This window comes from Lepisma saccharinum, chromosome 13 (assembly GCF_977018435.1).
Source record: "Lepisma saccharinum chromosome 13, izLepSacc3.1, whole genome shotgun sequence".
Taxonomy (NCBI): domain Eukaryota; kingdom Metazoa; phylum Arthropoda; class Insecta; order Zygentoma; family Lepismatidae; genus Lepisma; species Lepisma saccharinum.
Window position 1 is genome coordinate 12261079 of NC_139241.1, and position 23187 is coordinate 12284265.

The window sequence follows — 23187 nt, forward strand, 5'->3', positions numbered from 1 at the left end:
AGTTTAATCAGAACATCAGAATCCAGAATTCAGAGTGTGGATCACTTATTGACTAGCAATATTGTAAGAAAAGTGGCTCTGGACCCACATGATGATAAGAGATGCATTTTGTCATGTGGCATACATACTCTACCATGGGGTCATTGTTATTTGAAAAATGGCAATCAATGCCCAATTACAGAGCATGATTTGAAATAAATAAACATGCCTATGAACTTATTTGGGTTTAAAAAACGGGCTGTTATGGAGCTGCCAACACCACAACCCTCTTCTGATATAATATCTAAACTGAGTGCTTTGTTAATTATTCATCTGAACAGCATACTTACAGATGTTGATGATAAAACAGGCAAAATATTGTACATATTTAACAATAATTTAAATCATTACCAATTACCTGTAGGTGGGCAATTGCAATTTATTACAACTCCTGAGGGTGATGTTAAAATTTCAGTAGGGAGAAATATTTACAGAATTAAGCACTCAAACATGGTTTCTGGCACTGTTTATACTGTTTCTGCTGGTGACTGCTTATATATTGAGGTCCCGGGATCATATGACAAGCTTATACCCTTTTTTATAGAATTAAGAATCAGATATTCAATAATAAATAACCACTAAATCAAAATGCCTAATGATATTTTTGGCCATACAAGGCATGAAGATCACAGTGATGAGATTCTGATGCTTGATGTCAGAGTCAAGAAATTAAGAAGTGATTTACAAGCTTTACAAACAACACTCAATGCCAGTCTTCAATTAGAAATTACAAATTTGCAATCACAATGCATGGACCCTCTTCTTAAAATTGATTCTGAACTCAAATTGCTGCTTCAGAAATATACTGACCTGGCCATATTGGATAATTTTCAAAGTTTAGAAGAAGCTGTAGCAGCTCTTCAAGCCAAATTTAAGACCCAGGCTAACAACTCTGAGCAATTGAAACAACAATTAGAAGAGCAGATAAATAATGTCCAGGCACAGCTCCAAACAATTGTCAAAAGCATAAAATCACAAGAAGATTTTGATCTAGTGATTTCCACTCTAAAAGAACAGATTCAGTCACTCCAAATACCTAATCTGGACCCTCTGAACAATGCCATAGCTGAGGTTAAAGAAAAAATTGAGACACTTGAAAATTTTATGAACAATTTGCCATCTTCTGATGCTTTGAATGCAATAACTCGGAGTGTTGCAAATATTAAGCTGCAACTTGAAACATATGAAGATTTTGGAAAAATTCAAAGTTCCATAACCCATCTTGAAGGTACAATAGCAGCAGTGCAAAGTGATTTGGCAAATGTACTAGAATCCCGATTGCCTGGGATTGTAGATATTCTTGTTAGTGTCCAGCAACAAATCACAAAGCTTGAAAACCTCAATACTGAATCTGAACTGTCTCATTTTCATCACTTGATAGATGATATCCAAACAAAACTTGAAATTTTACAACAATCCACACCCACTCAGGCAGATATAGCCCTGCTCCAAAATGCTATGCAAAATGTGGCTGATGCTTCTGAATTAAACAATGTGAAATTGGCACTTGAATTTTTGCAAAATACAGTATCAAATTTGCCTACATCACAGGAACTTAAAAATATTAAGAGAGCAGTGAATCGCATATTGAAATCAGAAGATATCAAAAATATCCAAGCAGAGATCAAACATCTCACTCAGACAGTGGCCACTCTACCAACCAATCAACATATTAATGAACTGCATGCCCTGTTTGAGGATATCAGAAGACAGGTCCATGATCTTACTGCTCAAAATTCAAAATTGGCAGTTGTTGAAAATTTGCAACAAATTGTAGCTAATATCAAGCAACAGCTAGGGACCATGGAATCCAATCAAGCAAATGCTCTGTCTGTTTTTGCCACCCAGCTACAAGAAATTGTGCAACAATACAAAAAACTTGCTGTTGACATAAGAATCAAGCCTGGGCACGATGAGATTGTTAGGACCATCAATGAGCACCTTGAATCTGTAACAAGCAGATTGCTCACAGCAGAAAAGGAAATAACAGGCATAATCGAGAATCCAAAACATACAGTAATTCTTGAATTGTACAGCATCCCCAACAAAGAATATGATTCTCCATTTACACCAGGGGCAAAATATATATGCTGTCCCCAGCACAATTTTATTACCAATTTTTTGTTGGGGGCACATTGAGACCAATCAAGATCAAATATTGGCTACAACCACAGGCACACCACTACCCTACCTTATCAATAACAAATGCTGATAACAAAGTAAAAATCACCCGTGTAGAATTAGAGGATTTTACAGATCCCAATACATTAGAAACAGCCTATGTTGAAGATGATGGCTCTTTGGAATTTAAAATACATATTGGAGACAAATTATATTTAGAAAATCCTGCAGTCTCAGCTGCTGAACACCCTATAGTTGCAATATTCTTGTTTACATAATATGTCTAGACAAATTATTGTTGATGAATTACACAGACAGGCCATACATAATTTTAAGAGACTGCCAGTAGTCACAAAAAGCATAGATGATTTATGGCAAAGCGACTTGATTGAAATGGCAAGTGGACAGTTGAAAAACTTAGACAAAATCAACAAGGGCTACAAGTATCTACTCACTGTAATAGACACATTTTCAAAATTTGCCTGGGCTGTGCCACTCAAATCGAAGACTGAGGCATGTGTTACAGAAGCCATCAGGACAATCATCAATCAGAGTGGAAGATCACCGCGCTATTTGCAAACAGATAATGGCAAAGAATTTTATAATTCAGTGTTTCAACAATTTATTAAAAGCCAGGCAATACAACATTACTCGAGTTACAGTGATCTCAAGGCCTCAATTGTAGAGAGATTCAACAAAACCCTAAAAAATCTTATGTATAAACAATTTACACTGCAGGGTAATTATAAATGGATTAATATTCTTCCAGAACTTCTACATAAATATAACAACTCGGTCCATTCCACAATCAACATGAATCCCTCTGAAGTAACTTCATCTGATGAGCAAAAATTGATCAGCACTGTTTATTATCCTAGATACCAGCCAACAACAAGAAAGGCCAAATACAAGATTGGTGATCAAGTAAGAATCAGCAAATATAAGCACTTATTCAAAAGAGGCTTTACAAGAAACTGGAGCACTGAATTATTTACAGTGGTTCAAGTTAAACCCGGGACCCTTAACACATATATAATAAAAGACCACCGAGGAGAAATTCTCAAAGGCCGATTCTATGAAGAAGAGCTCAGCAAAACTAAACAGCCTGACACATATCTCATAGAAAAAATCATCCGCAGAAAAGGCAACAAGTTACTTGTCAAATGGCTAGGACTCCCAGAACACAGCTGGATAGATGCAAGCAAAATAATAATATGAGCACCTGGGATGTTATAAAAAGGCTGCCAGAACCTGAACAACAGAATAAGAGAAATGGCAACTTGCTGCCTGATAATATTAGGTGTCTTATTGTTGGGCCATCTGCTTGTGGTAAAACTACACTAATAGTTGATAATTTTTTATTGGCACCCAACTGGTTAGACTGGAAAAACAGGCACTTGTATATTTTTTCTAAGAGCTTGGAACAATTAAAATATCAGCAGCTGATGAAGCTATATGATGGATTGGATATTGCTACTTTTGAACCAGATGTTAAGCCACTTCATGAATGTCTCGATAATTCTGTTGTTGTGTTTGATGACATTATACTGGATAATCAAAACAAGATTAGAAATTTCTTTACACAGGGCCGGCACAAAAACATTGATTGCTTCTACCTGGCACAGACTTTTTCAAAAATACCCAAGCAACTGATCCGAGACAACAGCAATTTTATATGTGTGTTTCATCAGGATCATACCAACCTCAAACACATACATGATGAATATGTAGGTGGGGACTTGAGCTACAATGATTTTTCCAAGTTTTGCAGCAGGTGCTGGAACCAGGACAGTTATGGGTTTGTCACAATTGATATGACAAGAACACCTAATAGTGGTAAATATAGAAATAAAATCAACAATTTTCTAGACATTGAAACATATATAAATAAACATGAAAAGGCCAATTATTGATGATCTTAAATTAAGAGATTATCTTGTAAAAAGATTTAAGGGATGGAATTCAGAGAACCGGGGAATTTATGAAAAACACAAACAAACAGAACAGCCCATAATTGATGCTATTAGTGAATTAGGTAAGAATATCAAAACTGTTACAGAGCAAAATCAAAATTTGATCACAGAGCTTGTACCTGTAGCTGCAAGGAACATATTAGATTATCCATTCACCCCACTTTCCAGTATTCATACACCTAGTCCTATTGCTCCTAGAAGAATTGAAGCTACTCAGGATCCTATTGAATTGGGTCTTCTTGCTCAAAAATATTTAACCACACCTAAAGACAATAAAGATGAGGTGTTTGGCTTATATGCTGACACAGAGCTTGATGGTAGCATCATATATAGAATTGGCAATTTCAGAGTAACATTTATGGGGGATGATCTGATTGTATATTCAGAATCTCGTCTCGGAGAAAAAGGTGCTTTTGTTAAGTACCCCGGAACACCTGGATTGTGGGAACTGATGACTAGGAAAAGGCCTGGCAGCTATACAGATCAAGATTATGAATATTACAAAGAAATATTAATAAAATCAGATGCTCTATACCAGAACAATGATCCCACACAAAAAAGAGTCAAGTCGAGCAGTGGGGCAAAATACAATAATTTAATCAAGCCCATATGGTCTCAGATCAAGACTGGCAGTGGAATCAAACAATACAACACCCTGCCTAAAGAATTTGTGTGGGTTGATGATGTCAGGAAACTTGTAGATAGGTTATTGGTGATAGCTGGGGAGGAAAATGCTGGGAACCACAATTTTTACAATGAAAAGGTTGGAATTATGGACATGATAAGCACCAAATTGTCTAATTTTATAGTGAATGACACTAAGGGGATTGGATATCTTATAAAAATTATTAACACTCTACCACCTAAATTTTGGAATATTTCTGAGGGCCGGGGCTTGGTTAATGACATTATAAACAAGCTGCCATTTGAACTACATATTCCAGGCTATCAGTATTTTGGTCCAGGCACAAAATTGGACCATAGATTAAACAGAGGTGATCCTGGTGTTAATCCCCTAGATGCTGCTTGTAGAGACCATGACATAGCATACAACACACATTCTGATCTTGACAAGAGACATGTTGCAGACAAGAAATTAGAAGAGGCTGCATTTGGTAGATTTGTAAGCAAAGATGCTTCTTTGAGTGAAAAAATAGCAGCATTGGGGACCACCATAGCTATGAACACCAAACAAAAACTGGGGTGGGGGCTGTGAATATATATATAATAAACCTACAATGAAGGCCAAGGGTGTTATGTATCAAATACCTTATGCAGGTCTCAAATCTCTTGGGCCTATTGATAGCCTTTTGACCAAAAAGCAGCGCAAGAAAAAAAGCTCTTGAGTTGCAAAGGGCCATGGTATGAAATTGTTGCTTAGTACACCCCAATTAAAAAAATTACAGAAATCAAGAAAAAAATCACATGTGGGGGGATTTATATTTACTATCCCTGCCATCTTAGCTGCTCTCGGGGCTGTTGGGAGCTTGGCTGGGGGATCAGCCGCCATAGCAAAAACAGTAATAGATGCCAAGAAGAATAGGGCAGAATTAGATGAATTGAAGCGCCATAACCTAGCCATTGAGAAACAAGGCAAAGGTGTTAAGAGAGCCATGAATAAGTTTAAAAAAAACAAGAGCCGCTTACAAACCAAGATATTGAAGCTTTAATCAAGCCACTGGGCATCAAACATTTTAGAGGTGTGTACATGTCTGATTCTTTGCCAGAACAACCACTCAACAAAGAGTGTGGCATTGTTAATTTGGATAACTACAAAAATCAGGGCACTCACTGGATTTGTTATCTTAAATATTTAAAAGATGAGGCATTTGTGTTTGATTCATTTGGAGGTGTTCCACCTGAAAATTTAATAAAATATCTAAATTCAGCTAATCTTTATTACAATAATACCCATGTTCAAAATTTCAAAGATGTTAATTGCGGACATTTGTGTTTATCTGTTCTTAGATATATGTCTCAAATAAATAAACCATCAATTGAAGATTTTCAAAAGGCCTTGTGGCATTTAAAACATCATGGGGGTATTCCATCTCACCAGCCAAAATTCAATATTGAAACTCAAATTACATGATGACATACTGTATCCCAAAACAATAGCTCTCAGAGCATTTTATGGCATGTACTTAATCCCTAATATTACACACCACAACAACAAAATTGCAGTTGGGGATGAAAAAATTGTCATCACTCCAGGGCAGTATAATCTGTCCACTCTAAATGCTCAATTACCCAGAGGTATAGTGTTAAGTCAAAATTCTGTCACTCACAGAGTAGAAATTGTATCTGCTACAGAAACAGTGGATCTGGGTACTATAGGAGAGCTGTTAGGCTTTGAGAACAACACAAAACTTGAACCAGGCATCAAACACACTGCTATGAATATACCTAAATTCTTAGCCATAGAAACTCTGAATATTCACTGTAATGTGGCAGAGGGTATGATCACCAAATCAAATGGCATAGGCACTCACAAACAAACTGGCATCATTGCAACATTCAAACCTAATTCTGAATTTATGGAGCCAATCATCTACAATCCATCCCCAACATTATATTTTCCTGTGTGCCATAATAGAATAGATTATATTGAATTGATGGTCACTAATGAAAAAGAAGAATTAGTTGATTTTGCTGGAGCCACAACAACTGCAATCATAGAGATTAATATTTAAATAAAAATACATACAAGAAGAAAATGGAAAATATTGAGAGTTATGAGCTACAATCATTCCCCCCAAACAGGAGGACATTTGCAAATTTAAATCAACCCAACACAGAGATTGAGGTTGATCTTGATGTAGGGGATGGCTTTATACACCCCCACAGAGCAGATTTATATATCAAATTTGATGTTGTAAAGCTCGATGGAACAGATTATCCGGCAAATTCAAATATAAGATTGGTAGATAATTTTGTGCCACATCTATTCTCTGAAATTGAGATCAGAAAGCATGGCGTTGTTATAAACAGAGTGGATTATCCCGGCATTACCTCCACAGCTTTGGCCACATTAAAATTATCCAAAACCGAGGCTTCTTACTACAAAATAGGTGGATTTGAGGCTGGTGATAAGATATTATCTAAAAACCACACTGTGCTGTTCCCCATGCGCCTGTTGCCAGGATTCTTCTCAGATTACAAAGAAATTATGTGGAAGGGTGGTTTAAGAATCACATTTAGAAGAGCTGCCAATGATAATAATGCCTTGATGAGGTACAGTGCAATAAACTCTACAGGGGAAGCTCTGCCCAATACCCTACCTGATGAGGGCAAATGCATTATTCAGACTATGGAGTTAAGAATCCCTGTTGTTGAGTATGAGGCCAGTTAGGCTCTTAAATACAAAGCAGATATAATAAAAAATCCACAGATTTTTCTACAATTTTATACATATCAATGTGTACAGAAGCCCGCATCTGGTACTTATTATGAGTTTGATGCTACAAATTCATTCTCCAGTATACAATATGACATGCCGGATTTTGTAGTGGTATTGTTTCAGATTGGAAGACACAACAATCAGGAAAAAAATTCAAGTAAATTTGATAACTGCAACATCAAGAACATATATCTTAAAAATGGCAGAAATGAGGTATTTCCTAGAGAAAATTATAATTTAGACATGTCCAAGGATGATTTCCTCAAATTATATGAGGCATTTTCGGCTTTCAAAAGGGTCACTACTGGCAATACTGACATGTATTACACACCAGATGAATTCAAAGCACAGAGACCCATGTTTGTAATCAACACTTCAAAAAGAAAACAAGTTGTGGTGAATGACAGAACAAATATTAAAATTATCTGTGAATTCCATGAGGCATTACCTGATGACACCATATGTAGTGTTAGAGTACTCCTTCCCATCAACCATAAATTGATCAAAACCTACAAGTTGCTAGTGATTTGACAACGTCATCATGCGTGTTACCCCGGTACGAAGAAGATTAGTTCACGCACATAGATATTGGTTGCTCAAGTCACTCCCATCTTTCTTTGGCTGTGGACGATTTAAAAGAATCTTTCCGACACCGGGAATCAAACCCGGGCCTCCTGGGTGAAAGCCAGGTATTCTAGCCTCTAGACCATGCCGGAGACATTTAGGAAACATTTCGTTCTTCCAGACAACCAGTCTCCTTGAATTTCTTTCCAGATTTTAGACTCAAACAAAACATGTGCCACCTCTCACACACGAGTCAAAACTAAGCATGTAGAACAATCATTTCCGTAGCTTCGTAGCGCAAATCTGAAATAATTCTACACATGTTGATCCATTCTACGGAAAACTTGGATATTGTTTTTGATTAAACCCATGCAGGAACTCAATAATTTTTCCTTTCTAGAAATTTTGGCGAACGTCAATTCAAATTCGTCGATTGGCATCTGCAATGTACGTATATGCTCCTAAATATAAACACCAGTGCAGTTTCCAAAAATAGAGAAAGTATCCAAAATATCACACGTGAAGGTCCCACCGAGATTTGAACTCGGATCGCTGGATTCAGAGTCCAGAGTGCTAACCGTTACACCATGGAACCCACAGTTTCTAACTTACAAAATTATCATCCCCTTACAGGATATGTGCAAAAATCCTTCATTCGAACCTACTTAAGAATCAATGTTGCCGCTACTTCGTCCTGCACGAAATTTCCTCTACTTATGTATGCGATTCCTCAGCAGTATAAGGCAGGGCAATATACAAAGAAGATGCTGGCTGTCCACACTCTGAAGATTTGGAAAATTCTTTCAACATACAGAACTGTACCATTGCACCATGGACGTCCGCAGGATTTTTTCGAGGGAGGGGCAAGGAAGGTATTCTTTTCCAGGGGGACAAACAAGGCACATTTTTCAAAAGACAGTGTTGTTCCCTAAAAAAAACATTGCTTAAATTGGAATTTATGATTTTCAACTAATAATTAACACATATTATTGTGGTTAGAATGAAATTAAATGTGTAAATTCATAATTTTTGGTTGATTCATTTATTTTATTTTACTTCGCGTTTTGAGCCTCTTGGCTAATTTGCGAAGATGGGGATGAGTGATGAAATAATGAAATTGATGAATGGACATCCACAAACAAACATGCCCTAGAGGGATTCGAACCCGGGAACCCTGGAGTCGCAGCGCGATGTGATAACCACTCAACCACAGAGTCCAGCATAATTTTTGGTTGACTTTCAATTCCAGGGGGGCCACGGCTACCCCTTCCGGACGCCCATGCATTGCACTAGGAACACTTTCACCCGTGAAGTTATTCCTGAGTTAATATGAAAAATATTAATTTTTGCAAGTTAAAGAATAGGAAACTTTATGTCCTCATTCAATTCAAGAATTGCGGCTATTTATTTACGTAAGGTAAGTATCCTCCAGGTGACGAAGGATGAAAAAACTGTACCTTTCCGGCACTGGGAATCGAACCCGGGCCTCCTGGGTGAGAGCCAGGTATCCTAGCCACTAGACCATGCCGGAGGCCACGCACGTTACATTCAACAACCAAAACTATCAGGTTAGATTTAGTCATTTTAGACCATCTAGTTTGGCAACATTAATCGTATCGACACCTGATTCTACGAATTCTCAGCAGTCTGAGTGGCAACAGGATATTTCACAATTTGGAATTGACTGATAATGAATTCATGTTTCATTGCCAAAGGAACGAAACGGTTACTTTCTTCTTGCTTGTCAGCATGGATGAATAATTATATTTTCCTATAATAATAATAATAATCCTTTGCACAACAGCCCTGAAGGGCATTGCCTTACCTACCGACTGCCGGTTTCCCTCCCACGCTTTCCTTCGTCACCTCTAAGCGTGGAGATCTGAAACCAGAATTGGAATAGCCGGGAGGTCAGCCCGACGTATCCCCAGCCGTTATATTAGGTTTCCGGGACCGGATTACGCTTACTCATTCAAAACTCCCCAATTTCCTCACGATGGTGGGTTGCCACCGGCCCTATACGTAGGCCGAATAAATTCCGACCAGAGCCGGATTCAAACCTACGCCGTCCCGCAGCAAACGATTTTAAGACGAGAGAACGCCTTCACCCGCTCGCCTACGGAGGATATTTTCCTATACAAGTTGAAAACATGCGGAAACAGAATTGTGCCTCGAATACGTTCATTACAAATTCGTAAATATCAATCGTCAGTCAAATTACGGTTATCACATTTCCCAAGTTACGCCAGCGTTATTTCATCCCATCTCACTGGATTCACTGACAAAGAAGCTCACGAGAGTTAAGAAAATTTTAATTTTGAAATGCACTGTCGCTCGAAGTGAAGCAATCAATCGATTTATTTCGTTCTTAATCAGCACGAATTGAAGCTTTTCGAAATTGGATACGAACTAAGGGAAATATGAAAACCAACTAAAACAAAATCTGCCAAGGTTGTTTTAAATATTCCTAAACATTTAACTGTTATTTGCCAGTTAATTACGTTAGAAATTCCAGAATTACTAACGATATCCAGACTATCCTAAAATCTCGAGAGCTTCTTCTGTAATTCCATGTCAAAAAACAATACCTTCCTCGTTAGCGTTAACTTATAGTTTATCATGTGTCTTGAGAATCGAAATCCCTGCATTGCTTTGTTTCGTAGACAAAGATGGACGAACAACCCTTCATTTGCTGTGAAACACGTGTTTGTAAATATGATTGACATAAAGAATTTGCAAGGAGGAATTCATTTAATCTTCAAGAAACATTTTACTACGTAAACTGTTCACATGTTGGAGTGTAACGATTAGATGAAATAATATCAGCAAACACGAGATGGACATCAAATACACCTAGTTGACATTGTGCGATGAAAACACATATGTTAACAAGATTAACTGCATTTATTACACAAACTCACAAACAACGTAATACTTTACATTATAACGAAACTACTTTCACCATTCCAGGTTCTGTTTGCACAGACTCTTGTTTAGCAACAATAGCTTGTTTCTTATTCCTTTAGGAGGCAGCACTACAGTTGAGTTACCTGCTTATATCTGATAAAGTTGCGAGGAATACTGTAGCATCTAATAAGGTATATTGTAGATTTTACGCAGCTCCAAGGTACACATTAAGTCGTAAATCTTGTTAGAGTACTCCTTCCCATCAACCATAAATTGATCAAAACCTACAAGTTGCTAGTGATTTGACAACGTCATCATGCGTGTTACCCCGGTAAGAAGAAGATTAGTTCACGCACATAGATATTGGTTGCTCAAGTCACTCCCATCTTTCTTTGGCTGTGGACGATTTAAAAGAATCTTTCCGACACCGGGAATCGAACCCGGGCCTCCTGGGTGAAAGCCAGGTATCCCAGCCACTAGACCATGCCGGAGATAATTAGGAAACATTTCGTTCTTCCAGACAACCAGTATCCTTGAATTCCTTTCCCGATTTTAGACTCAAACAAACCAAGTGCCACCTCTCACACACACGAGTCAAAACTAAGCGTGTAGAACAATCATTTCCGTAGCTTCGTAGCGTAAATCTGAAATAATTCTACACATGTTCTGCTTGCTTCTTTACCTCTTTTGGTTGGTATCTTTATGTTAAATTATAAGGTGGGTGGGCTGTACATATATATATTTAGATATATTAATATTGATATAAATTATTTTATTTGATATGTTAGAATGGTGTTTGCTGAGCTAAACATACCCCTAAAAATGTTGATCCAATAATAACATGTAGCCCATGAAATCCTGTTGCTATAAAGAATGTGGATCCATATACTGCATCAGCATCCCATTCTACGGGAAATGTGGATATTGTTTTTGATTTAACCCATGCAGGTACTCAATAATTTTGTAAGTTAGAAACTGTGGGTTCCATGGTGTAACGGTTAGCATTCTGGACTCTGAATCCAGCAATCAGAGTTCAAATCTCGGTGGGACCTTCACGTGTGATATTTTGGATACTTTCTGTATTCTTGGAAACTGTACTGGTGTTTATATTTAGGAGCATATGCGAGATATTTCAGAATTAATTTGAAAGCAATATGCTTCATCAGATAGGATTAATATGCCGTACACATTGCTGACATAATAAAAGTGAAGATTGTGCATGAAAATTAATGAAGACTTTGGGAAATCGTGCTTTTGGAGATGGTTAGTGTTTGCAACCCTAAATGATCACCATTCTCTAGTTTACGTCAATATAGAGGATTCTGCTATGTGACGACTAATCTCATTAACCAACGGCACATAACTTTTTTTATTTCAAAATGAAGAGTCGTTATTCCGGAATCTACGGAGACATTCATTCAATTGGTAAGAATTTTACGAGAGCCACAATTCAATTTTTGTGCTTCATTACGAAACCAACGTGCACATGTAAAACAAGTAAAGCCCGACAATTTTTGTTTTACAAAATTTCTATTTACTGTTAAAGTTAAATGAAAGGACAACCATTGACTTATTTTTAATAGGCTGGGGGAGTACCTCCTCTCATGTGCTCCCTGGCTGTGACAAACTCATTTTCCTTTAGGATTTCTATTATTTTTCCAATCGCATATTCAGTGTCAACTTTGAGATTTTGTTTGCCAAAGTGTATGGGGAAGGAGTTTATTTATTCTTCAAGCCTTCTCCTGGACTAGGATAACAGTATTTCCGATAGATTTTTTTCAGGAATTGCAACAGCACTATTTCTGTCTCTCTTATTCTTATTGTCTTTTTTCCTTTTTGTTCTTTAGTGTTGCATTTTTTCCATTCTCGGCTACTGGCGTTAATGAAGAACACCCAAGGTCAGTCCAAATTCGGACCCTGGGTCCTCCCATTCTAACGAATTGTGATAACTACTTCGTCACGAACATAAGAAACGAGTTTCTTTTTTAAAAAAAAATCAGAAATATTTCACATTTACATTACTTTGATTATAAACATGGAAAATCCAGTTAATTAATATTTACGCTGCAATCTTTCCGTTAGCCCTTTTCTTTGAGTCTGAGAGACACAAAATTCCCTGCATATGGTTAAATTGATTGATAGTAAGCAACACTGCTGCTTTCCGAACACTTACTTCAGCTGTACTTGCAGCCATGAAGCTGGACTTCAACTCAAACGAGTGTGCCACTTTTTGTGAACAGAAGTGTACCAAGATAAATACGCGTATTATTTTCCGGTAACAGTGTCTTAGTCTTTTTTCCCTTTGACTAATCTACATTATCTAAAGCTTTAAGCAACACATTTTAACTATTGATGTAAGTGTAAATCTGCTCATTTTGGTGATATAGTGTTCTAGAACTTAAAGCATTCACCATGCAAGGTTTTGGGTGTGTGACAATTATTTTCAATGGATTTGTTGAGGAGGTTTGCGGCCTTATTTTTGGTGAAATGTATTGGAAAAGAAAGATATTAGGCTAAAACATCGAAGATCTTAGGAATTACTATAACAATGCAAACAGTGCTTGCATTATATCTTAACCACTGCTTACTTTTCCCCAATAGAGAAGCTAAACGAATGGAAAAATAAAACACCTCGTCTCTCCACCGCTATCGGCATTTTCCGAACATTTGCTGCCATCTGTTGTTCTTTTGGAAGGGCACGTGCTCAGATTTCCAGTTTTCCCTCTTGCTTTTCTCGGCTTCTTCTGTCGAGCTAGATAGAACAGGGGAAGAATACAGCAGAGGGAGTTCACTGCGCTAGATGTGCCCAGGGCTCTTTCTGCCTAACTTGGTGAGCTTTTGTTGTCAACAGTCAGGGAAAATTGGGAAATTTGAAGTATTATGAAAACTTTATGAACGAAAAAAGCTGTTTTGTAAAATAAGTACATTGGAATACAGTGTTTCATTGCCCAGAAAAGAAAACAAATTGAAAATTTTCCGTTTTCGGTTGGGGGTTCGTGTGGTCCATGAACCCCCTTCAGGCGACGCCTCTGCCTTGCATCACGTGTTTACTTAGGTAAGTAATTATTCGAGTTCAGTGTGTGTGTACCATCGGCGAACTGTGGCATTGAGGCTCTTTTCTCCTCCAACAAGAGTAAAGGGTGTATAAGATGGCAAGAAGACCCGGTTTGTCACTAAGTGAAATTGACAATGAGTTATTAGGTACGGATTCGGAAAGGTGAGACAAAGACATTGCCGACCTGATGACTTTGGGGAGTGACTCCCAGCGACGACGGTACTCAGGGTGGATATTCGGACGATGAAAGTGACTCGGCTCCTGATGACTCGACCTGGCAAATACCAACCGGATGGCACCAACAGTTTACTCCCCTACAATTTACAGTGTCCGGAATGCAATGTTCCCCTCTGCACCTTATGCTCCCGAAAGTACCATGCCCAGTAGGAGGTACATGCAGCCAGGAGGTGTCAAGGTAAGATAACAAATTACAAATTATTTTTTGTAGCTTTTAGCTTTTTTTTTTTTTGCTCTATATTGACAAATATTATTTTTCTCCGAAAGTATTACAAATAAGTGAATAATTTTTTCCACATCAATGGCAAACATACCAGGCATTATGCAGGTACCTCTTGGAGATTCACATCCTGGTGTAGCATGTGTGGGGGTCCGATGAATTTCAAATTTCGGGTAAAAAAAAATAGTTACTTCACTTTTTTTTTCTAAATGATTACGGAAAATCTATTTTATTTATAGCCCAAAGTATGGGGGTTATTCCTGAGTAAACAAAAAATAATCGACCACACAATTCGATTATGAATGGCAGAGAAAGAACTTCCGGTTTGGTCAATTTTCCAATGTGAACAAGTGGAATACAGATCGTCACAGAGCCTATTTTGTTATAATAGATCGGATACAAACTGGATCACTTGAAATTTTTAAGTAATATGGAGAAACAAAGGTACCCCGAAGAACGGAGCTTTTGGATGAAGATTTATGGAACAACAGTAATGTTTTCTGAGACAATGTTGATGATCTACCAGCGGTTTCATCAGTAACTATAATTTTCGTCAACTCGATCTAAAATTATTATTTTTTGTTATTCAATAAATATTCAAATCTTTATTAATTTCTTTAATTTTGGCAATCTAAACTACATGTTTTGTAAGCTATAATGAAAACGTGCAGTTATATCTATGTTCTTAAATCGTCTTTTTACCTATTATAATAATATCCATATAATAATGTAATAAAAATAAAATTATTATTATTATCAGACACTTGGTTCGGATCCCCAGAAATATATTTCTAGATATGTGCCATGTACACACATCTATATATATGTATGCATGTATGTGTGTGTGTGTGTGTGTGTGTGTGTTTAATTGATAACATTGAAATACTTTGATTACAACAGTAAAATGGATAATTTTCGAAATCGTGTATTCAAACACAGACCCCATAATTTTATGTCTTGTAGAGGGATTTCTTCCACCACTGTTCTACCATGGCAAATAACTTGCCTGACATAATAACAGTTACATCCTTTAAATTTGTTATATCAACATATTCGTGTTAATTTTGAAACACGTAAAGTATTTCATTGGGTTTATTTACCAGCCATGAAGTGCTGACTCCAGAGCCCACTCCCTCGTATTTGTTTCCAGTCTTTTCGCTTTACTGCCTGAATCAAATGATTTTTCCGTATCGGGTCTGTCGGAAAACGATGTATAGATACTTGAGAAAAAATATTCATTCCAGACCTCATGTTGTCACCTTTTCTGTAATACATTACACTTTCACCTTTGAAATACATGTCATTTTTGCAAAACTGGAAGTAGCGCCTCTGCCTGCATATAACACAGACGAGAATGTAAACATCAGGTGAATAGCTCTCATACTGAACAAAACGAGGTTACCATTTGTACCTCTAACGTTCTTAGTCCCAGAAATATAAAATTTCATAGAGAAGCATGCAGAATTTCAAATTTCCCGCTGAAAACACGCTCGGCGTTAGTGTAAATACCTGGAAAATCAGCCTCGGCATCTAAGGATTAAGCCTCCCCTGGCTAAAACCTATGGGCCAAGGTGGCAAGAATTAATTTTTAAATAAAAAAAAAGGAGGAGGAGGAGGAATGCAATATTACCTTTTGCTACATCTACAGAAAACAAAATATGTAGGAATATTCCACTGGTGCTTTTCAAAATATTAGGGAAAAAAGTGTATTTTTGAAAACCAATGGAAAAAAATAATGCATAACAAAGAACATGTGCAAGAAGATAGAGATGATCAGATAGATTATGCAACTACAGGCATAATGATAGGAAGTGTATGAGTGGCATATATGCTAGGGCTGAGCCAATACTAATGTATCCATATCAGCCAGTGCCATTTGTATCTGAAAGCATTGGCACATACATTCTTCTGGTATTTTGATCGTTTTAGGGGTCCACGAAAATACAGTGCACCAGTTTAGCGAAGTTTAATTATCCTGGAAGTAATACAAAATTGGAAGTTTCTATTCATTTTGCACCAATTTTATGTAAAAAAAACTGTAATGTGTGATTGCATACCAGGTATTTTAATATTCTGATGAAATTTTTAAATATTTTAAAGCAAAAATCTGGTAAATTGAAGCTTACAACTTGAGTGGAATGCTCACCCACTAATATTAAATAATATTTTGGATCAAATTTTCAAGCATTGCTATCTATGGAAATCAATCAGAGTATCGGTATTGGTGTGGGTGTTGGTTAAAAGGGTATCAGCTCAGTCCCAGCATAAACGAAAAATACATACACAAACAGCATATCAAAAACCAAGATACGGATTTATTTTCTTTTATAACTATGCACTACTTTCACTTGGACCTTCTTCTTTTTCAATAAAACATCTCTGAACTGTTTACTGAAATTCTGTAATAGTTTCATATCTAATTTTGAAGTTTCAAGCAAGTTCCTGGAGTTTTCTTCAACTTCTTTCTCAATTTTGCATGTCGCTTTCGGAATTTCTGCTGTAATACAGTTATTGCTCTTGTTAATATATTCTCCTCTCTTTTTACTAGCGCATGCAGCTCCCTCCTGGTGGCAATCACTTTTCTCTTCCATTCTTTCAGCACGTGGAAGAATCCTACAAGAAGCAGCTTCACGGAAACCAACTCTGAAAAACAAGAAACCCAATTATTATATACATTTAATTTTAAACATAGACTAATATTTTCAGCCATGTCTTGCTTGAATTTTAACCTTTAGTGGACTCCTGGGGTATATGTCTTCCCAGCATCATGTAGCAACTAATAATTAACGTGCCATTTGTTCGAAACTCCACGTGATGTTTCAGTTCTGTTTTTTTGTTTATTTCTATATACATGAAGGTATGTCATACTCGATTGATTGATTGATTGATTGATTTGGTGTTTTAAGTAAGGCTAATCGGGACTGGACCTACAGTTTAAAGTGGGATCCGAACCACTATGTGCCTCCACCGAGTATCAAACCAGGGACTCCTTGATTACAAGGCAGCGATGCTACCACTGCGCCATCGGGGAGGTCCCATGTCATACTCGAAACCAACACAATATATCCATTGTTACTTTTAATATATAACGGAAGTTTTCAAACTCCTTTGAGAGAGCCATGGTGGTCTACTCGGAAGGGCATCTGACCACCATGCAGGTATGACAATCCATGTCATAAATGCTATTTTCAAGTGTATTTAATTGGCTTAACGATCAAATGTGTGTTCATAATTGATATTGTAGCAAAACTACCAATTTGCATTTATCAGTCAGCATTACGTGCTATCCAGTTCCGGTTTTGCGCATTTGGTGGTAGTAGTGCACCGTACAGCTGACCGAATGGTTTAAAGAACCGTTCACAGACAGTTCAAGTCTTCCGCTCACCAGGTGACTCAAATCACCACAGTTCTTGTTTTTCGATTAAGTTGTCTGTGAATATTATTATTCTGCCATCAACCATGGTGTAAATAACATGATTCATACTATAAATACGAATTTATATCTTGATGTGCATGTAAACGTGCACAGGATAACGAATCCAACATTGCTGAACTGAACTAAGGAATCGCTTGCGTGAGCAGGTTGATGGAGCGGTTCGAAAAGGACTTGCTGGTCGTTGTATAAGATGGATGGGGCAATGGACGTCTGTTTGGAATAAGCCGAAAGGAATCGGTTAACATCACGTTCATCCAGGGATTGCCAATTGTTTGCAATGGCGCAATAGGTCCACTAAAGACAGCAGATGGTGTTACGATTCATGTATCAAATTGTAAATCAAAGTGAAGCCCGATATTTGGAAATTTATGACGGCCGTCACGAACTTTCGGTGGGTATATGCAGTAAAACGTAAGTACCAATATCAACTTCTATTCGAGTGACATTCAGTACATTGCAAATGGAGTGACCTCAACTAATCATCATCGCAATTCTTAATATGCTAGCATGTGTGTGATAACATTTATGGCCATAAATCACGGTTACGCGTTCTCGTAAAACGTGGTTCGGGACAATGAACGTAGCATAGCCATTTTGGGAAAATACAGTTGACTAGTCTTAAACGAACATATCATAAGGGTTATTAAAACCATTCTGACTTATTATTACGTGAAGTATAAAGAACTTCACTTGCAAGAATAATAAATGATGTATTAGTGGGTTGTAAGTCAAGGTCATGTGACATTATTTACACGTAATAATTTGCTTATTGAAGGGGTGATTATTATCTCCTCAGCTAATATCATTCTTTATGATATGGATCTTTAGTTTGACGGTTTAAAAATGTCAATTTTATTATTTTGAAAACCGTCCAATTTTTACTTATTTTGTTTTCAAAATCGCTTCTCAGTTACCAAGGGAAGTATTGAGTCTAATGATAATTTAGCTAAAGACACCGCGTTAAGTGGTTACAGATTATAGCCTCAAGAGTAATCACACAGGATGTACCGAATGTGTCTGAATCTCATTTATTCAGTTGTGAAGTTGTTTGCTGATGTTGGCTGTGCAAAGATTATATTGTGAAAGATAAGATAGAGTATTCATATACAAAGTTAATTTTTCATCCTTCCTATTGTTTAATAAAAAACTCATGTTTTAAACTGTGGTGTTACAATTTAACCTGGATGAGCTTCCCAGAGTCATTGAATGTTGACATATGTGTACTAATGCCAGTATTCCTTTACAAAGGGTAGGGTGTGGCTCGTAGTGGTCACTCTGAGTAATGTTAATGTTAATGGCATCAGTAAACATGATAGAGAATATCACAGTAGCGATTCTGGGCAGGCGGCTTATTGCAACATAGAGTGCCATCCTGTCAGAAAGCTTGTGTTAATCTCAGTTAGCGTTAAGTAACAAAGGGTGTGTAGCCTGTCATCATTACACCATATAGGGTGTACTGAAAAGGATTCATCACTTGGGACTTGAGAGTGCATTGCATCTGGTGTAGTGATTTAATTAGAGTCTTTACATGTAGGCGAATTGCATATTTACGGATGAATCTTGGATTTTGTTGGCTTGTCAGCCTGATATTTTTTAATCATTGTTAGCACCTGTCATGGCAACCAGCGCTTTCAATAAGATGGGCAATACAGTGATTTCAGCATCTAAATTAACTGTATTAGTCTGCTTCAATTCAGTTTCCATCTCACAAGGCATCGAGACACCATTTTTTAAGTTATCAAATCACAGTCTCGTCACACAGGAGACCCAAGTTCGATTCAAGGGGGAATAATCTAAGGACAGAAATTTTCCAGCCTTTTCCATGCATAAAGGGGCTCTGGGGCTCACCCAGGTTCAAATCACTGGGTACCTAAGGGCAATACTGAGGGGGGGGGGGGTAAAGGTGGCCAAAGCATGGTGCTGATCACATCACATCCAAGGTGGCTGAGATCGAGAATGTAGGGGGTAGGGCCCGTAAATGTGCCTTCTTGACATTGTGCTATATGCACATGGAACTTTACCTTTGTTTTTACTGACAGTATTATGAGATATATATTATAAAATGGGGTATAACTCTTCAACCACTGCCTTTAGCTGATATATTTCACTTTCACATGTAATATAATCAGAACAAAAGAACATGATAACCAAGAAGATAGCCATCGTCCCATACACTGGTAATGTCTCTGCACTCATCAGCCACATTCTTTCAAAACACAACATCAGGACGATCCACAAACCGCCACTGAAAGTCCGAAGCCAACTTCGAAACTCCCCAAAAACAACCTAGGACAGAAGACACCCGGGGTTTACTGTATAGTCTGTGCCTGCGGTAAAGCCTACATTGGACAAACGGGGAGGACAATCGAACAGTGCTGCAAAGAACATGCCAGCTACATCAAGAATTTTCATCCCGAAAAAATCAGGGTTAGCAGAACATTCAATCCAGGAGGGCCATAGAATTGACTTCACAACCACCGATATCATCAATAAATCATGAAATTACTGGGACCGTCTCATCAAAGAAGCAATAGCCATACACGAGGAAAAGGACAACCTGAACAGGGACACGGGACTAGAACTGGACCCAGCCTGGTTAGCGATAGTCGACTGGCAGCACGGACGTCGGAGAAACGCCACCTGGTTGGCCTGCCACCTACACCGAACCCCTCCCACACCAAATACATATAACGACACCCTGACTTATCTCTGCACTTCATTCCCTGAAGATGAGAGTGATGTTAGCTCTCGAAAGCTCGGAAGCCTTTCTGGAAATCACCTGGCTGATTTCCCGAGAAAACCTCTTCAATATTCGCTGCCAGGAAAGCTTCAAGAATTATTTTACACGATAGTTTGGAAAATATCAGGTGCCATGTTTATTTACAGTTTAATGATAATTACACTATTTACGGTTTAACATGATTGGTATTTTGTATATTTTTCTACACAAAATGCTTGAAATTTTTGCCTACCAAAATTATTGAATTCTAAATCAAGATAAATTTAAGGATGTTTACATGTTACATTTACTTTCGTATGAGCTTCACTCCATCAGTTATACATTTTGTTTCTTTTCTCTTCCTTTCTTAGAGCCTAATAAACACTATTAAATGATTCTGAAATCTAAAAAATCCTTATGTACATTATTCTATAAATTATTAATTTCAAGTGATTTAAATCAGCGATTTTTTTTTAAAAAAAATTCAATCTTGGTTTAAATTGCGATTTAAATCAACCTGATTTATATCAATCCACCTTGCCCTCCGGAGAGGTCTTTTCAAGTGCACACTCTTCAAACTTGTCGAAATATTCAAAAAAATGTAGACAGAGAACTACACTATAGAGCCAAAAGTCACCGGACACCCAAGTGAACGTGACGTAGTGTCATGGTCTGGGGCTGCTTTTCCTGGTTTGGGCTCGGGCCATTAGTTTTGATCAATGGCAACATGAACAGTGGTGTTTATGAGGACATTTTAGAGAATAGCATGCTGCCCACACTGTTTCCACAGTTTGGAATGGGCCCTTTTCTCTGGCAGCATGAGAATGGTCCTGCCCTTAAAGCAGGGTCCTTAACATCGTGGTTTGAGGGCAATCCGGTGGATGTGCTTAGCTGGCCCACTCAAAGCACCGAACTGAACCACATAGAACATCTTTGGGATGAACTGAAGCATTGGTTTCGTGCGAGACCCACTCGACAGGAAACCTCGCATGAAATATTCACAAGCCTACAGGACAAATGGGTAAAAATTCCACCAGCAATATACCAGAACTTAGTGGAAAGCCTGCCCCAAAGAGTAAAGGGAGGTCCGACATCTTATTAGTTACGTGGCTGGTGTCTTTGGAATGAACAGCACTGGGTGTCCTTTGACTTTTCGCTATATAGTGTAATTGTTGCAGAGATGATTCCTCCCTGGAACAACAGGACTTTTAGTGGAGGTACACCTCTCAATAAAGTTAAAGGAAGAAGAAGAAAACTGACATTTTAACCCTCCAAAAAATTGTACAAGGCACACATCTGTAGTCACTACAATGGGCCAAAGTGACAAAAAATGTAGTATGTAGCACTACATCACCACAACCCTTGCAAAGGTGTGCTGAAACTTCTTAGGGAAAAAACAATAATGTATAAGAACAGCAGTGTTGCCCGCTTACACAAAAATTTTGCTACTATGGCTGCTGGATGGACAAAATTTGGAGGGAAGCACAACAAAAGACCACTCTTTGAGGGCACATAATGCCCATCCCTAAATTTTTAAAAAAGGGGGGATTATGCAACATTTTCTAGTCATAATTTTCAGGAAAGTTTGAAAATTCAATTTCTTTCTGGATCCCTCACTGCCACATGTTGTTAAAGTGTTCTTTTGTTCCCATTATTACATTTAAAAGGGAAATACATACATGAAAAAGTGTTGGTTGAGGCGTTATAGCTTATTTTATGTGATCTGTATGATATATTTTTGATTCTATGATGCAAAATGAATTTCAAAATATGAAATAGATTTTTAAACACAAAATTTAGAGTTTATTTACACTTTCTGAAGTCTGAATTATCCAGTGAGTTATACAAATCACAGAAAATGGATTAATTCTGCTGTAAATGTTTGAGAAGAAAATATGAACTCCTTTACACAGGAATAAAGTTATACTCTGATAACTACATTAATGTACCACAAAATGTTTATTTTGCATAATAAATGTAGTTTTTAAATTCACCATTTTAACACTGAGAAGCCATTTTATATACCACTTTTGATTCCGAAACATACCCAGTTTTGTACCAAAATCTTGATATCTTATTCACCAAAATATGTGGTTATACAAAAAGGATACCAGCTACTAAACTATCCAGTTACCTTTCACTTCCACTTTGTCCTGCATGAGTTCCATCCAATTCTTCTGTATCTTCTCCATCAGAAGCTGCAATGAATTCCACCAAGTCCTCTTCATCTGATGAACTCTCTCCCTCACATATTCCTTCATCATAGAGAACATTTGTGATGTTATTTGTCTGCTTTACTTCCACGGACGCACTCGCACTGTCACTATCACCACAGGCAGCCTGCTCATGGGATGTATCTTCTTTCTACAATAACACGTTTCGTTAGAAACAGCATGTGAATGTTAGCATTGTTTTTAAACATGAAATATGCAGATTATGTTATAAATAACTTTTAGTGTGTTTTACTAAACAATTTATATAAGTATTGGGTTGATGCATAAATTTTAGGGTTGAGC

The 23187-nt window shown here is 37.5% G+C and overlaps 1 protein-coding gene and 5 non-coding genes across 6 annotated transcripts in view; 1 reads left to right on the top strand and 5 right to left on the bottom strand.

Annotated features, from left to right (window-relative positions):
* Positions 1-8177: 8177 nt before the first annotated feature.
* On the bottom strand, positions 8178-8249 carry TRNAE-UUC (transfer RNA glutamic acid (anticodon UUC)). Its single transcript has one exon. It is a non-coding gene; the product is annotated as a tRNA-Glu (tRNA).
* Positions 8250-8620: 371 nt separating this feature from the next.
* TRNAQ-CUG (transfer RNA glutamine (anticodon CUG)) lies at positions 8621-8692 on the bottom strand. Its single transcript has one exon. It is a non-coding gene; the product is annotated as a tRNA-Gln (tRNA).
* Positions 8693-9556: 864 nt separating this feature from the next.
* Positions 9557-9628, bottom strand: TRNAE-CUC (transfer RNA glutamic acid (anticodon CUC)). The gene has a single exon. It is a non-coding gene; the product is annotated as a tRNA-Glu (tRNA).
* A 1795-nt stretch (positions 9629-11423) lies between these two features.
* Positions 11424-11495, bottom strand: TRNAE-UUC (transfer RNA glutamic acid (anticodon UUC)). Its single transcript has one exon. It is a non-coding gene; the product is annotated as a tRNA-Glu (tRNA).
* Positions 11496-11984: 489 nt separating this feature from the next.
* Positions 11985-12056, top strand: TRNAQ-CUG (transfer RNA glutamine (anticodon CUG)). The gene has a single exon. It is a non-coding gene; the product is annotated as a tRNA-Gln (tRNA).
* Positions 12057-16796: 4740 nt separating this feature from the next.
* The window catches only part of LOC145996701 (uncharacterized), a 54135-nt gene continuing 47744 nt past the window's right edge, over positions 16797-23187 (bottom strand). Inside the window, exons 8-9 of the mRNA XM_083133218.1 lie at positions 22806-23035; positions 16797-17159 (exon numbers count right to left, since the gene is read on the bottom strand). Of these exons, the coding sequence (XP_082989344.1) occupies positions 16832-17159; positions 22806-23035 (558 nt within the window). The 3' untranslated portion in view covers positions 16797-16831. The remainder of the gene's footprint in view (positions 17160-22805; positions 23036-23187) is intronic.